We start from the raw sequence: 17,333 nt of genomic DNA, 5'->3' as shown, positions 1-17,333 counted from the left end.
AAACGATTGTTTAATTGGTTCTATAAAAAACAGTCCTTCATGTTTCCTCTTTCATTAAGTTCTTCCATAGATTTCATATTGTATTTTCCTTCTGGTGTTTGGTTTATTAAATCTCCGTATCTTAGCCATGGAGTATCTTTGTCCTTTGTTCTACTGTAATAGGCTTCTTGCAGTGACACCCAAAATTGATGTCTCATTTTATACCATACTTTAAGCAATGATCTTCTTATAACATGATGGTTAAAAGTGTTATTATCTTTTGGTTTTGTATACCACATATATGCATGTATACCAAGATTCAGGTTAGCTTTTTCTGTATTCAATAAATTCTTGTTTTCTAATTTGAACCATTCTTCTAACCATTTGAGACAAGTTGCATAATAATACACCTTAAAGTTTGGGAAGTTACATCCCATCTTGAAGCAAAGATCATTTACTAAGGCAACCATAACAGTTTCGACTCCGTATCCCATCCTGAGGCCAGTTTGAAAAAGACCGCTTGGAGATGAAGAGCAACTGCCCTCAAAATTATGTTGGTTAGAAATGGAAGATGGGAGACCGGTCTGTAATTGTTCATCTCCATGGGATCTAAGAAGGGCTTTTCCATAAAGGGCCGTAGCACCGCTTCTTTTAAGCATGATGGAAAATAGCCCTAACTAAGAGATGCATCTATGATATATCTCAGGTGATATAAAAAGGGCAAGAGTCGGGAGGGCAAGTTCCACTCTTCACACTAAAAAGGAGCTTGTCCACGTCCTCAGTACTCAGATTCAAATTCATCCAGTATGATCTTACTCATGGACACCTCACTTACAGCCTCTGCAATAATGCTGATGTCCAATTTGGCTCTTATCTGGGAGATATTATCTGTGAAATAGCCATTTAAAGTATCATAGTGAGCTGTGGAAGGCTCTAATAATGGGTTCCAGGAGGAAGGTGCCTGAAACAGGTCCCAGATCCAACCTCCCCCCCCCCCCCCGACTTCAGCAGTCCCTTTATGCTTCTCTTCCCTTGGCACTTTCATTCCTTTATTCCTTCCTTCTCCTCTTTTAACATACATCGCTTCAAGGGGGTCCAAGGCCCTTTCAGCGTGATCCCAGAACCATGAGATTCCCCCAAATGAATGAGGGCTCTCCCCACTTCCCACTTAGAGCAGCTTCAGGGGCTGAGAGTCTGCATGCACAGATGCCCCAAAGACCCCTTCTCACCATGCGCAAGGACCGTAAGGCCTTTGCTGCTGCTTCTGCTTATTCCGCTGGCGGCCTTTGGAAGAAGGGAAGGACTACGGCCTTTTTTCCTTCCTTCCGGAATGGAGCCCAAGCTGCAGAGCTGGACTCAGGAGGGAAAGGCTGGGAAGGCTCTGGTTTGTACATATAGCTCTGTCTCTCTGAGTATATATGTGTGTTTGCCTCTGTTTTTATGTCTGGGAATGGAGCTGAGGGCTGAGGAGAGAAGAAAGGGTACATTTTGTGCAAATGCAGAATTTCTGTACATCAATGAGTCCAGTGTGTTGAAACAACAAAAACTTTATTTCAAACACATAATCAGAAATTCAGTGTTTAAGTCAGAGCTGCCATCCCCAAAGCAAACATTAAAACCCCAAAACCTAAAACATCACACTCGTCCAAACCTGGCCCCCACCTCCAAATCCCACAGTCTATGTCCCACAGATAACAAGGCCCCCTTTGCCATTCCCACAAACTAGCCCTTTCTGTTAATACCTGTCCCCAACTTTCTTCAGCCAACATCCCACAAATTCCAAATGCTATCATTCCCATAACTGTTCTAACCAGCTGCAGCCAATCCCACCCCTCTGTTTAACTAACCTATTCCACCACCATGACCCCCACTCAAATTTATAAACGAAAGCAATAAGCTATAATAAAGGCAAATAAAACCTCAAAATAACAAAATATAATTGAAAAACATAAACAGGCATATGGACACACAAACCTAACACAGGAAATCACAAGGGCTTTTTCTTATCACCACAAGATTTAAAATATATTCTTTGTTTTGCTTCTTGATAAATATAATGTTAGTTCATTTCTGGAATTTGTGTGGCTTCTCTCCTGTGTGGATTCTCTGATGTGTCACTAGGTTTGACTTCTGAGAAAAACCTTTCCCACAATGCTGGCATTTGTATGGCTTCTCTCCTGTGTGGACTCTCTCGTGAGTGACAAATTCTTCTGTAAAGGAGGACAATGACAGAGAAGACTGAATGTCAGTGTTGAGAGAGGAAAGGGTTACGCCAAGATTTAGCCCGACGTTTATCCCTCCCTATTTGAAATTAAATTAATAATGTTGGTGTGAGTGACCTGAGCATGACCCTGTTCTGGATGCCCCAAATCCATATAATGACTGTATCCTTACTCTGAGCTACCAAAGAAGAAATTGAAGGGGAACTGTCATGAGGAAATCAGTAGAAGCAGATAGTCAGGCATTTGAAAAATATTCCAATATATATATGTAAAAATACTTTGATTGAAAAGTGGCATCATTTCCTGTGAGACTGCCATAGAGTCTTGAGTCAGAGCACATGGCATGATGCAAGCTAACTGCAGAGGAAGCTTCATGCTGTGAGGCACCAGGAGATGACTCACAACCAATACAGTATACAGCTCACATGTGGATTGATGTGGTTTGGAGTTGTGTGTACAAGAGATTGTGAAGGTGATGAAAGTCAGAGAGGAGAGCTGGTACATATTTGTTTTCTATTGCAACTCAAGCTAAAGAACCTCCAAGGACTTGGAGGAAATCAACTGGGTCTGTGAGTTATTTTTAAGTGTGGAAAGTGGTTAATGCATTGCCAATGCCTATATCTGGAGATTTGCTACTGTACTCTGCTATGTTATTATTGAACTCTGGGAGTGTTGCCTTCAGACTGTGCTATACATTGGCTTTGAATGGGACCAGAATTCAGAGCCAAGAAGGACCTGAGAGCTGGTGTAATAATCCTTTTTGTCTGAAGTATTTCCACCAAGCACCCATTTCATTTAATTCAGTTTCAGACAATTCTTTCCCCACCCAGGAAACATCCTAAAGCAATTCCAAGTTATGGAACAACTTGCCGGAGGAGATCCGTCTTAACACCACCTTGGATGCTTTCAAGAAAGCACTTAAGACGGATCCCTTCCGGCAGGCTTACCCAGCTGACCTCTTGTAAAGAACTTAAGGAAAAATTCCACATCTGATCACAACTGTGCATTTTAAATGATGTTTTTATTTGTCCCAAATTGAGTTTTAAGCGTTTTGTTGTTTTACTGTGTGTAAATTGGATGCTATTGTTGTTTTGTGGCTATTTTACGGTTGTAATACCGCCTCACTCCATTGAGAGAGGCGGGTAAATACAAATAAAACTTATTATTATTATTATCAGTATAATCTGTGAGGTTGGTGGCTGCCTCCCAATTCCAAAGGCCCCTCTCCTGGCCCTTCCCAGAGCTCCCTTTCTCTCCGCACAGAGCTAGGAAATCCTGGCTTTGCTCCTGCCTTCCCCTCCTGGCTCCCATTGGCCTAGAATCATAGAGATGGAAGAGACTACGAGGGCCATCCAGTCTAACCCCATTCTGCCATGTAGGAATCAAAGCATCCCTGACAGATGGCCATCCAGCCTCTGTTTGAAGATCTCTAAGAAAGGAGACTCCACCAAAATCTCAGAGGGAGTTTGTTCCATTGTCGAACAGACCTTACTGTCAGGAAGTTCCTTCTAATGTTGAAGTGGAATCTCTTTTATTGCAGTTTGCATCCATTGTTCCGTGTTCTAGTCTCTGGAGCAGCAGAAAACAAGCTTGACATTCCTTCAAATGTTTAAACAGGGCTATCATATCACCCCTTAACCTTCTCTTCTCCAGGCTAAACATCCCTAGTTACCCAAGTCGTTCCTCATAGTTTCCAAATCCTGCACCATTTTAGTCGCCCTCCTTTGGACATGCTCCAGTTTCTCCACATCCTTTTTGAATTGTGGTGCCCAGAACTGGACACAGTATTCCAGGTGGGGCCTGACCAAGGCAGAATACAGTGGCACTATTACTTCCCTTGATCCTGACACTATACTTCTATTGATGCAACCTAAATCGCATTGGCCTTGTTAGCTGCCGCATTACACTGTTGACTCATGTTCAACTTGTGGTTTACTTGGACTCCTAGATCCCTTTCACACGTAGTTTCATTCAGCCAGGTGTCCCCCATCCTATATCTGTTATTTCATCTCCCTCTTAAGCTTAATCTCCTTCCCTTTCTCCCTCCGCTATCCAACCTTCCTTCTTGCCCATCTGCACTGCTTCAGTATTTCACCTTCACCATCTCTTTCCTGCCTTTCTGTTTTTCACATTCGCTCCTTCTCTCTATCACAGACACACACCCATTTATGTGATGCATAAAAGGGACACTTAAAGGTTCATTTCTTGAGAAAGACAGGATAATCCATATACAAATTACTCATTGGGAAAGGCAAAGCAAGGGGGCTGGAACCTGGACTTCTGTTTTGGTGAGGATCAAGCACCAGGGAGCAGTATTAAGACATCTCTAAGACAGGGATGGGCTACTGTTGGGGATTGGGGGCATCACATTGGCCCCCAGGGGATCTCAGGGGAAACTGCACATTGTATTGCCTGAAAATAGGAATAAAGTTTTGTGCCTCAGTATCCCATTGCATCCCTTTTGGGAAGTGAAGCAGAACCTCAAAAGGCTGGAAGAGGGCCAAAAAAGGAAACATACTCAGAGATGTGCTACCATTTCCATGAGAAATGCATTACTGGTAATCTCCATGCTGTCTTCCTACAAAATCCTAGCATTGGTGAGATATCTGGGGGCGGAACTAAGTTTCAGAATTAAAAAGTCCTTTGCTTCCACCAAAAGGTTTATTGAGAAACTCAGGCAGAAGCGTCCATTAATAAGTCTAAGCTGTCTCTGAAGTGTCTAAACCTTTTCCCTCTGTCATTAACTACCTTCACACTCCTCCCTTTTCCTCCCCTTCAGCCCCTAAACAGCCCGGCTGCCAAGGTACCTCTTGCCTTCTTCTTCCACTGTTCACATACGCCACTCATCCTTGGAGCATGTCTGCCACCCAGAGTTCACAGACCAGGCAATTAATAGCTTCCACAACTGCTTCCCTTCCCTGAAGCCATTCTAGGCCCCAATATCCTTACCAACTACTTAAAACTACTATCGTTTAAATGACTAACAATTTCTCCCTAAACCCCAAAAACATTCTGGATGAATGACAGAAGCTGGATTTGGCAATTGGCAATTTACAATGCGGTATTTAGAATCCTTATAAAGTGGAGAGGAATAGTGCCTCACAAAACTACAAATTCAGATATTCTACAGGATGTTGCTATCACAATTAAACTACATTTGAAAGGGATCTATGACTCCCAGTAGACCAGAAGTTGAACTTGGGCAAAAGTGTGATGCGGCAGCTAAAAAGGCCCATGTGATTCTAGGCTGCATCAATACGAGTATAGTTTCTAGATCAAGGGAAGTAATAGTGCCACTCTATAGAGCTTTGGTCAGGCTTCACTTGGAATAATCCTGTGTCCAGGTCTGGCCTCTGAAATTCATAAAGGATGTTGACAGGTTGGAACATGCCCAGAGGAGGGCAACAAAAATGGTGAAAGATCTGGAAACCATAAAGCCCTATGAAGAGTGGCTTAGAGAGCTGGGTATGTTTACCCTGGAGAAAAGAAAATTAACAACAAATATGATATCCATGTTTAAATATTGGAAAGGGTCATTTTGAGGATGAACCAAGCTTGCTTTCTGCTGCTACAGAGAAAGGAGACACCACAATGGATGCAAACCACAGGGAAAGAGGTTCCACCTAAACATTAACAGTAAGATCTATCGGACAGTGCAATATACTCCCTTAAAATTTGGTGGAGTCCTCTTCTTTGGAGGTCTTTAAACAGAGGCTGGATGGTGTTTGGAAATGTATTCCTGCATGGCAGAAGTGGGTTGAACTGGATGGCCCTTGTGGTCTATTCCAACTCTATGATTCTATAATGCTAGTGGATTCCGGTTCCTTACCCACAGAGGCCACGTTCTCATAATTCTCCATCATTACAGAACTGTACATAAGTCTCTGCTTCTTTGTCAACAGTTTCCATTCGTTCTACGTGAAATATACTGCCACATCCGCAAAGGTCACCTGCAACAGAAAATAGCCCCCATCCAGAAAGTGACTAAACAAAAGGGGAGGAAAGCACATGGTGCATCCAAATATTATTTCATCACTTTAGAATTCAGTCTAGGAAATAAACTTTAAATGCCGTCAGCCAGAAAAAAGCTACTGCCTTTCAGATCCAGTTTGTCTTTAATCTTTTCAATATAATATACAATATAATTTAGGCCATGGCTGGGATATTGATGATGGATTAGGATATTGACTGTCCCAAAATATATAGTACATTTAGCCATAAAAGAATTATGGTGCATTTAGCCATTTCTTGCCACATTTCGGAGGCAAATGTCATTTTTATAAAGCAGTTCTGCGGAGCACTCTGGGGTTGAGGGTCATTGGGTCCACCCCCAATTTATATCCAGAGACATTCTCCCATAGCCCCCAAAATTTCTTAGATGGGAAAAACAAGACACATGTGGACAAGCAACCCAGAAGGCAGTGAAGATGGCCAAAGTTGTTTATGAGGAAGATCACACAAGCTAGGAAAGGCACAGCAGTTTGCTTTTGCATCAGCCTCCTGGGAAGTGCCATATCCTGTCTCCTTCTTTCCTCTCCTCTCCCCACTTTTGAGCTGATAGGCTGTAAACATAATTGCACTCAGGAACTGAAGTGACCTGAGAAAGGGGAAAGTGGGAGGAGGATAGACCAACTGGGACATGTTTAAAAGCCCCTGAATAAGTGGGGTGACAGAGGATTAACCAGGACTGTCTCTGCCAAACTCGGACAGTATATTAATTGCTTCCTTTCATAAATTGGCCCAGAAGTGACACAGATGAAGCTAATAGGATAGTGACTCACCAAAGAGCTGTTGTACTTCGGCAGCCCGTTTCTGTTGGAGCCCAACTCCCTCCACTTGGCCTCTGTGTTGGCCATCAGGTGGTCAAGGGGTCCTGGTGGCCCTGCACTTGGTCACTTCCAGCAAAAGAGGCCCAAAGCCGTGTCCAAACAGGCCGAGATGGAGTTCCTGAGAAAAAGGACAAGGGTTAGGATTGGCTTGGCAAGAAACCCTGCAGCACTCAAAGACACAGAGAACAGCATCTTGCTGGTGACACACGCAGATGACATATGCCTCTTTTGGGCCGATGCAGAGGTGGGCATCCCCTTCCTCCCTCTGCTTCAAACAAAGCTTCCCAGACCTAGGATAGATTCACTGCAGCTCCCCTACACAACAGATACTCCATGCCTTCTTAGAGTGGTGGGGGATTAGGGAATGGGGAATTGAAGAGGGCCCTGGTTATGTCCCCGTAGTTAGATGTGAAATGAGTGCATCATAAATCAATAAATTATCTGCTGAAACCTGCAGAGGTCCCCAGTGCTTTTCCCCATCATCAGCCCCTTTCCCAAGAAGGCCACATCCACACTATAGAAATAAGGCACTTTGACACCGGTTTAACCACTCAGTGCTATGGAATCCTGGGATTTTACATTCTCTGCCAGAGAGCTCTGGTGCCACAACAAACTACAAATCCCAGGATTCCACAAAGTGGAGCAGGAGAGTTAAAGCCGTTTCAAACTGGATTATTTCTTCAGTGCAGAAACAGCCTGAGTCGGTTGTAAAAGGGTAGAAGCACCCATGTCTTGTTTCATTCTTGGTAATATGAGTTATTCTGGTCTGTCTCCTTCCTTCTTCCCTGAAAATCTCTCAATAAGGAAACTGGGGAGACTTTTAAAGCCTCCCAAAGGAGCCATTTTTGGCTTTTTTGGGGGGACTAGCCTCCTCTAAGAAGCCAAAGCCCAATGTTTGTGAAGAATCAGAATAAGGCTTGTATTAAAACTATCCTCCCCATTTCTGATCCCTTTTAAAACCCATGTTCCCCAGAAGGAGCAGAGCTGTGTAATACGCAAACACTCTCAGAAAAGAGACACAAAGAGACACACTTCCTTCCTTTTGGCCCAAGGAGCCTGGCCTCCTCCTTTCTCTGGAGCCTCAGGAGAGAAAGAGAGGCCTCTGTTCAACTGAGGAGGCCTCAGAGAAGGTTCCGGAACATTATTCCCAACAGTCACAAGCAGCACAAAATGGCTGCCAGAACACAAAATGGCCTCCTCTGCCTCAGCACTTGGAGGCCTCAGCACAGCAGTGAAGCCTACCGCTTCCAGGCCTTGTCCCTCTCCTCTCCACTCCCCTCCTTCCTTCCCTCCTTGTCTCTATCTCTCTCTGTCCCTTTCTCACTCTCTGCTCCTCACTCACTCTTCCGGGCACAGAACTAAATAGAGGCAGAAGCTCCTCCCCTTCTTCAGTCTGGCCAATGTGAGAAGAGGAGCTGGAAGACCCCGCCCCCTGCCCCACCCTCACAGGCTCCTCCTGCAGTTAATATGGAACAAGGCAGGAGGGACAGAGGGGCCCTGGAGCCCCAGCCACACGGACACTGGCCAAAGAGCCATGAAATGGCAACACTATGCAGTGCAGGACCCTCCTCTTTCTGGCCCTGTGGATGCTGGGAAATACAGTCCAGGAAATACACTTTAAGTCCCATTGGCATGAGAAAAGGCTACTACTACTCTCTGATGTCTCACTAGGTGTCAGAACCTGTTATTAAGATCAGTTATAAGGTTATATCTTTTCAGTTCATGAACATTCACTTGATTTTAAAACCTCCCAAAGGAGCTACTTTTGGGGTAGTTTGGGGGACAATCGTCGTCTCAGTGGCCCTCCTATTAGAGACCCCTCCTCTTTTGACCCAAATCCTTTATGAGGCCCAAAACCCCTTTGTTAGGAAGCGAACACCGAATATCTCAGGAAGGCTCTATATCTGTGAGGGTTGGAATCCTCTGATCAATGGCCCACAAATAAACTTATACCAAAAGTAGAAAGTCTATTGTAAGAGCATTGAAGTAGTGATCTGTAACACTTTTTTGCAGAGTCTGAGGCTTCAGAGAAAAATGTACACTTTTAAAATTATTATTATTATGATTAACCTTTATTTATAAGGCGCTGTAAATTTACACAGCGTTGTACATACAAAAACGCCCTCTCTGCTAGTTCCCCACCCCACACACACTTAGCCAGGTCCCCATCACAACCCAGCCTCACTCAGGACATTTGAAACATTGCCAGCTAACAATAGTTGTCTAAAACAACACTCCAAAGCAGTTAATAGGGCCCCACTTAGAAACTAACACCACTTTAATATTCTTCCCATATACTCTCCACCCCCCCAACATCTTAGCTAACAGAACAATATAGATCAGATATCTCAAAACATACATGAAGTGATTATATAGGAACTGAATATATACAGGATTATAACTGATCTCAATAACAGGTTCTGACAATATCTCCCAAGGCCCCCTCCCTCTAGGACCCCCTTCCACTCTTCCTCTCAGTCTCTCTCCTCTGAAGGCCTCACACTGCCAACTGCCAAGAGCTCAGGCAGAGGCAGCCATTTTGTGTTCCAGTGGCCATTTTGTGTTCTGGGGGGGGGGGATCCTAGAGAAACCATGGAACCTCAGAATATGATCAAGATTGGAAGGTTCTTTCTGAGGAAGGAGAGGCAAACTAGGAGAGGTTACAGCCTTTTGCTTTTGCCTGAGCTTCTGGGAAGGGCCCCTCTTCTCCTTTCTCCTTGGCTGTCTTCATGGAGGGCAGACTCCTTTTGCCCTTTGGACTCAGTTTGCAGCAATGGCAGTGAGCTGAAGAGAAGGGGAGAAATGACAGCAGGAGGAGGAGGATGAAGAAACCAGGACATTTTAAAAGCAGCTGAGAAGATTGGAGGGCAGCGGATGAATCAGGGGGAGGGACCCTTCCAAACTGGGAGAGTTGGAGGACATGCAGAAGGAGCTGGGCCTGGAAATGGAGGAGGAGGTGGGGGGGGCTTGCAAAATGATCTCCATGGATGAGAAAGCTGGGCCAAGTCCATGAAATGAAATGGCCCAGTGAAATGGTGTTCATAATATAGGAGCCAGTGTGGCATAGTGGTTTGAGCACAGCTGAACTATGACTCTGGAGTTCAGATTTGGAATCCCAGCTCTACCATGGAAGCCCATTGGGGACTTTGGGCAAGTCACACTCTCTCAGCCTCAGGGAAAGGCAATGGGAAAACTATTCTGAAGACATTTGCCAAGGAAACCCTGTGATAGGTCTGCCTTAGGGTCACCATAAATTCAAAACGACTTGGAGACACACAATAATAATAACAACAAAAGCAATGTCTATTATATAAAATGACAAAAACAAGAGTTGCTCTTGGAATTTACATTGTGTTTCTATGTTTTGAAGCTTTGGATGGTTCAATCCATGGGTAAAGAAATCTGTAGATAGAGAGGTCCATCATCGTCCTCCTCATCATCATCATGAAAAAATAGAGGGTCTTCTTTATCAGATTTTTATCAGGAGGGCAACTAAAATGGTCAAGGGTCTGGAAACCATGCCCTATGAGGAACGCCTTAGGGAGCTGGGGATGTTTAATCTGGAGAGGAGAAGATTAAGAGGTGATATGATAGCCTTGTTTAAATACTTGAAGGGATGTCATATTGTCATAATCATGATGTCCTGAAGAAAGAGGCTCCTCCCTCCCTAACTGTCATCTTTCGGCCTCTGAGGGAGAGAGAAGGCTGGCCCAGTTCCATCAGGGGCTAGCCTGAAGATACAGGCTCCTCCCTCCCCAACTGTCATCATTTGGCCTCTGAGGGAGAGAGAAGGCTGGCCCAGTACCATCAGGGGCTAGCCTGAAGACAGAGGCTCCTCCCTCCCTAACTGTCATCTTTCGGCCTCTGAGGGAGAGAGAAGGCTGGCCCAGTACCATCAGGGGCTAGCCTGAAGAAAGAGGCTCCTCCCTCCCCAACTGTCATCTTTCGGCCTCTGAGGGAAAGAGAAGGCTGGCCCAGTACCATCAGGGGCTAGCCTGAAGAAAGAGGCTCCTCCCTCCCCAACTGTCATCTTTCGGCCTCTGAGGGAGAGAGAAGGCTGGCCCAGTACCATCAGGGGCTAGCCTGAAGAAAGAGGCTCCTCCCTCCCCAACTGTCATCGTTCGGCCTCTGGGGGTGAGAGAAGGCTGGCCCAGTACCATCAGGGGCTAGCCTGAAGAAAGAGGCTCCTCCCTCCCCAACTGTCATCTTTCGGCCTCTGGGGGAGAGAGAAGGCTGGGCCAGTACCATCAGGGGCTAGCCTGAAGAAAGAGGCTCCTCCCTCCCCAACTGTCATCGTTCGGCCTCTGGCGGAGAGAGAAGGCTGGCCCAGTACCATCAGGGGCTAGCCTGAAGAAAGAGGCTCCTCCCTCCCCAACTGTCATCTTTCGGCCTCTGAGGGAGAGAGAAGGCTGGCCCAGTACCATCAGGGGCTAGCCTGAAGAAAGAGGCTCCTCCCTCCCCAACTGTCATCTTTCGGCCTCTGAGGGAGAGAGAAGGCTGGCCCAGTTCCATCAGGGGCTAGCCTGAAGAAAGAGGCTCCTCCCTCCCCAACTGTCATCTTTCGGCCTCTGAGGGAGAGAGAAGGCTGGCCCAGTTCCATCAGGGGCTAGCCTGAAGAAAGAGGCTCCTCCCTCCCTAACTGTCATCTTTCGGCCTCTGAGGGAGAGAGAAGGCTGGCCCAGTACCATCAGGGGCTGGCCTGAAGAAAGAGGCTCCTCCCTCCCTAACTGTCATCTTTCGGCCTCTGAGGGAGAGAGAAGGCTGGCCCAGTTCCATCAGGGGCTGGCCTGAAGAAAGAGGCTCCTCCCTCCCTAACTGTCATCTTTCGGCCTCTGAGGGAGAGAGAAGGCTGGCCCAGTTCCATCAGGGGCTGGCCTGAAGAAAGAGGCTCCTCCCTCCCTAACTGTCATCTTTCAGCCTCTGAGGGAGAGAGAAGGCTGGCCCAGTTCCATCAGGGGCTAGCCTGAAGAAGACGAGCCCTCCCTCCGGTCCATCTGCCTTGGTCCAGGCCTCAGAGGGAGAGAAGAATGCTGGACCTAATTCCCTCCCCCCTCACCATTCCCTTCTCCTTTTGTGTCGTGTCTTTTAGATTGTAAGCCTGTGGGCAGGGAACTGTCTGTTATCCCCTCTATTGTAAACCGCTCGGATTCCCAGTGATTGGGCGGTATATAAATAAAACCTATTATTATTATTATTATTATTATTATTATTATTATATTGAGGAGGGAGCAAGCTTGTTTTCTGCTGCTCCAGAGACTAGGACCCGGAGCAATGGAAACAAGCTACAGGAAAAGAGATTCCACCTCAACATCAGGAGGAACTTCCTGACAGTAAGGGCTGTTCGACAGTGGAACAAACTCCCTCAGAGATTTTGGTGAGTCTTCCTCCTTGGAGGTCTTTAAGCAGAGGCTGGATGGCCATCTGTCAGGGATGCTTTGATTGAAAGTTCCTGCATGGCAGAATGGGGTTGGACTGGATGGCCCTTGAGGTCTCTTCCAACTCTACAATTCTATGATCAAAAGTGTTAAAAATCAAACAGGAGAAAGGCACCACTGTTTTGTGCATTTTGGATGTTATTGTTTACAGTGTGGCCAAAACACCTTCTCCTGGATATGCTTTCTAGATTCCAGGATACTACATTTTTTTTTAACTTTGGTGCTAAAAGGAAAAAAACCATATAGGACCAACAACAATAACACAGATACAATTAAGAGACTTGACAAATACAAATATTTACAAGCAACAAAACTTGTGAAACATACTAAGGCGTGGTACAGGCCGCCAGAAAGAGGCGCATTCCCGGCGCCACTCTTTCCTCTGCAGAAGCGCCGCAACAACCAAATTGAGCAGCGCTGTTGCAGAGCAAAAAAGGAGCGCACGGAAGTGTCTCCTTTTTGCGGCGCACTTCTGCCATCCCAAAGCGCCAGCGATGGCGCGGGTACGTTGCAGTTGTGCCGCCCCATTTGGAGGTGGCACATCTGCAGTTTCCTCGTTATGCGCTGTGTATGGTGGGTGCACTGCAGCTGCGACGCCCTCGTCACATGCGAGGGTTGCTGGCTGTGTGGTCACTCCACCTACCAGGCAACCCTCACACGTGACAAGGGTGCCTCAAAGGCTTCTAAAGGCTTTTAAAAACCGATCAAAGCAGCTAACAGTAAAAGCACTGGTGAAACACAATAACAACTTGTCATTGCTGTGTCCCAAACTCTCCCAGTTCCTCCCATCCATAATAAAATATAATTAGTTCTTAAACAATTATTAAAACAATTATTAAAAATAGGGCAGAAGCAGTTAGAGCAGTTGCTGAACAATTAAATTAACAAGAGATTGCTGGAATGCTAATTTGGAAAGAGATATGTCTTAATGAACTTTTTAAAGCCTTAAAGACTGGTGATATATCAGATCTCTTCCGGAGGCTGTTCCATAACTTGGGAGAAGGTCCTTTGTGTAACTGCAGAGAGCCTTGTTATTGATGGCTGCAGTAAGTTTTTACTAGAGGACCTCAAAGTGTGGGGCAGATTGTATGGGAGAAGGCGATCCCATAAGTAAGCTGGACCCAAGGCATGGAGGGCTTTAAAGGTTATAACCAAGACCTTGTACTGTCCCAGGAAATTAATGAGCAGCCATTATAGGTGTGATATGGACACCTCTAGATATTCCAGTGACCACTCTGGCTGCCATATTTTGGATTTGTTGAAGTTTCCGGACTAAGTGCAAGGATAGCCCTATGTAGAGCTCATTGCGGAAGTCAAGGCATGAGGTTACCAGTGCATGCATCATAGTTTTCATGTCCTCAGGTTCCAGGAAGAGGCGCAGTTGGCGTATCAACCAAAGCTGATAACAGTCACTCCTTGCTATTGCATCTATCTGAGCTGACATCTGGAGTGACAGATTCAGGAGCACCCCCAAACTGCAAACATAGTCCTTTAGGGGAAATGCAACCGCTTCCAGGACCAGTTGGCAAACCTCCATACCTGGATTAGGACCTCCAACAATCAGCACCTCCGTTTTACCTGGATTCAGTTTCAGTCTGTTTTTCCTCATCCAGCCCATTACTGTCCCAAGACATTCATTCAGAGGGGAGATGCCTTCCTTAGTTGATGCTGAGATATATATATCTTGGTGTCATGAGGATACTGATAGCATCTCACCCCATGCGCCTGGATGATCTCTCGCAGCGGTTTCATGTAGATGTTAAACAGCACTGCAAGAAAGCATTCTTAAAGTTGTGCATAGATGGTACCTCACACCATACAACTTGCACGCCTTACTAAGAACCCCACCTATGCTGTTGGAGAGGATGTAATACTAGAAGTACCTTCCTGCGCATGTGGTACGGTTGTCCAAATGTATATGCATTTTGGCATTCAGGAGTTAACTTAGTTTCAGAAATCAATGATCAAAAGATTGTCCCTTCTCCAGAACTTTTATTGCTTTCAGTGTTTATTAGTGAAAACAAGACATTACACAATAAAGATATTGTGGGACTTTTGTTGGCATTGGCCAGGATTGAAATTGCCAGGGCTGGGAAAACTGGAAAGGTCAATATTGGTGGTCTTGATTTTGGGATTTTTGGTTTATGGAAAAGCTCACTGATCAATCCAGAAGGTTGCGGGGGGGAATCTTCCTCTGCCTTTTGAAGAACGATGGTCCCCACTTATATCTGATCTCAACCACATTGGAGCTGAAATGGGCCTTCCTTTGTAATAGGATTCCCTTTCGAGGACTGAACTGGTGCAAAGAAGGTATCTCTGTCTTCTGAGTCCATCCCTGTTTTTATGTCATGTTGCCCTTTTACATCCCATGTGACCTTGAATTTTTGAAGTTGGTTTTTAAGGTTTAAGAAAAAACAGCATTAGTGACAGGATGACGCCCCGAGGAACGCCAGATTTAAGCTCCCTTTTAGAGGAGCAACTGTCCTCAAGTATCTCCATCTGGAATCTGCCTGAGAGATAGGACCAGAACCACCGCAACGTATTGCCCCCGATCCCCAATTCCCAGAATCTCAGATCATTGCCCAAGCTGTCAGGGAAGGCATTATGAGGTAGGACAGAAATTTGCATGTGGATGGTGATTGGCTGAGGGCCAAAGAGGAAGGAGGAGCCTTTGTGGGGCTCTGGAAGTCTATTCAGATTGACTGTAGACTACTGAGGTAGGAAGGAAATTTGCATATGTGCGGTGATTGGCTGAGGCTTCTGGGAGATGAAGTCCAAAACACCTGGAGGGCTGGAGTTTGAGGACCCCTGATTTAAAGCATCACAGTGAGCTGTGATAGCTCTTACAATGGGTCCTGGGGGGTGAGTACATCAGTCTGGTCCAAGATACCCCCACCTCGCTTCAATAGTCCCATTATGCTTCTCTTCCCTTGGCACTTTCACTCCTTCCTTCCTTCCTTCCTTCCTTCCTTCCTTCCTTCCTTCCTTTCACCTCCAGCCAGCCAGGCAGAGAGCTGAGCCAAGCCAGAAGCAACCCTTTCTCTCCCCCAATTCCTCCAGGGGCCAAGGAAGGCAGCAGAGGCAAGGCAGCAGTGAGAGGGGCATGGCCAGGACTTTGGATCCCCCCGAAGCCAGAGGACGCTGGCCAGGAGACAGCCTTCTCCATTAACATCCCTGGCTCCCAGTGGCAGGGACGCAGTGGTGAATGGTGGGTGAGGCTGTGGGTGCCACTTTAAAGGATCCCTTCAGTCTGCCCTGGGAACAACCCTCACCCATCTGAGCACAGATGATGCCAACTGGAGGGTACCTTTTTCCTTGTGTACTTTTATTTCATATGTTCTTAGACAGATCTGTGGTGGGACACTTGGAGGGAGATGGACATGGGCAAGGAGAATATCATTCAGATGGAAAATTGGGGGAGGGGAGAGAATGGCTATACAAGATGTGCATGGTGCGCTAACAGGGTGAAATGTTGTTACAGTGGAAGGAGAGATTAATGTTTGATATCTCTCTCCCCTTCCATTCACCCTGCTTTCCCAAAAGAGCTGGAGAGCATACCAAACCAACCACAGAACCTTTCCATGCTCCTGTGTAATGCCAGGTCAGTCAAAAATACAATGCAGATAGTCCAGGATCTCCTACTGGACCAAAAGGCTGACCTGCCTTGTTTCACGGTGACCTGGCTGGGTGATGATAGCTCAGCCACCTGGGCTCAGGCCTTACCAGCCGGGTTCTCCACCAGTGAGCAGGTAAGGGGACGTTGCTTTGGTCCATAAAGACAATCTTGCTTTGGCCAGGATACCTATCCATAAGATGGACCACATCGAATGTATTTGCCTCAGCTTAAGGACTAGGGAAAGTCTGGGGATTCTGTTGGTTTAATGTCCACCCCCTTCCTTAACAGACTCCCTAGCGGAGCTGACACAACTGCTGTCTGAGCTGCTGCTGGAGTCCTGGGCAACCTCAACATCCCCCTCGAGGCCGGTTTAACGAACGTATCTGGTGCAGCTCGGGAGTCCATGGTCAGCATGACAAACATGGGCCTTTCCCAGATAGTCTCTGAGCCCACTCACTGTGTAGGTCATACTCTCAATGTGGTCTTCTTTACGGAACAGGCACATCCGTGGGTGGAGGTAGTCAATATCTCTACATTGTCATGGACCATGGATCATTTCCTGGTCAAGGTCGAGCTGAAGGCCACTATTTCCCCCGTCGGGGTTGGAGGACTTATTAAAATGGTCCGCCCTCGAAGGTTGATGAAACCCACTAGGTTACAAAAGGCCTTAGAGGGTTTGATGGCTGGTAATGCCTGCGATTCTGTTGAAGCTCTGGTCAATACTTGGAACAACGGTCCTACCAGAGCTATAGACACTATTGCTCCCAAGCACCCTTTTTCAACCCGCTTCAAATCACAGTTCATGGTATACTAAAGATCTCAAATTAATGAAGGGGGCTGGACAACGGCTAGAGCGCCTCTGGCTGAAATATGGACTGATACCTGATAAGGGTTTTTCTTAAATCCTATGTAGTAGCAATAGATGCAGCTAAGAAGTCCTTCTACTCTGCATGTACTGCATTTGCAAAGTCTCATACTGCAGAGCTATTCAGGATGGTAAGGGACTTGGCTCAAATGTCCCCCACCCTCAAGTCTTTGTGAGAACCTACAAAAGTCTGCTCTGATGCTTTTAATAACAACTTCGCAGACAAAATCTCTCAGATAAGAATCAATTTGGACTCTGGCTTTACAACAGAGGTGACAGGAGAGGTATCCAGAGCCTCCGCCTATACTGTTCTTCTGGATGCACCGGGGGTTCAGGAGCCTCCCCTTCCTTCCCTCATTTCTTCCTTTGAGGAGACCAAAATGGAGC

At 46.2% G+C, this 17,333-nt stretch overlaps 1 protein-coding gene across 1 annotated transcript in view; it reads right to left on the bottom strand.

Moving 5' to 3' along the window:
- The window catches only part of LOC149301678 (uncharacterized), a 58,356-nt gene that overhangs the window by 22,290 nt on the left and 18,733 nt on the right, over window positions 1–17,333 (bottom strand). Inside the window, exon 3 of the mRNA XM_089484351.1 lies at window positions 17,171–17,175. Coding sequence (XP_089340477.1) covers window positions 17,171–17,175 — 5 coding nt within the window. The remainder of the gene's footprint in view (window positions 1–17,170; window positions 17,176–17,333) is intronic.

Source organism: Sceloporus occidentalis, unplaced genomic scaffold (genome assembly GCF_023333645.1).
Source record: "Sceloporus occidentalis isolate IW3139 unplaced genomic scaffold, rSceOcc1.0.p SCAF_21, whole genome shotgun sequence".
NCBI lineage: Eukaryota > Metazoa > Chordata > Lepidosauria > Squamata > Phrynosomatidae > Sceloporus > Sceloporus occidentalis.
This window is presented reverse-complemented; position numbering and strand designations above follow the sequence as displayed.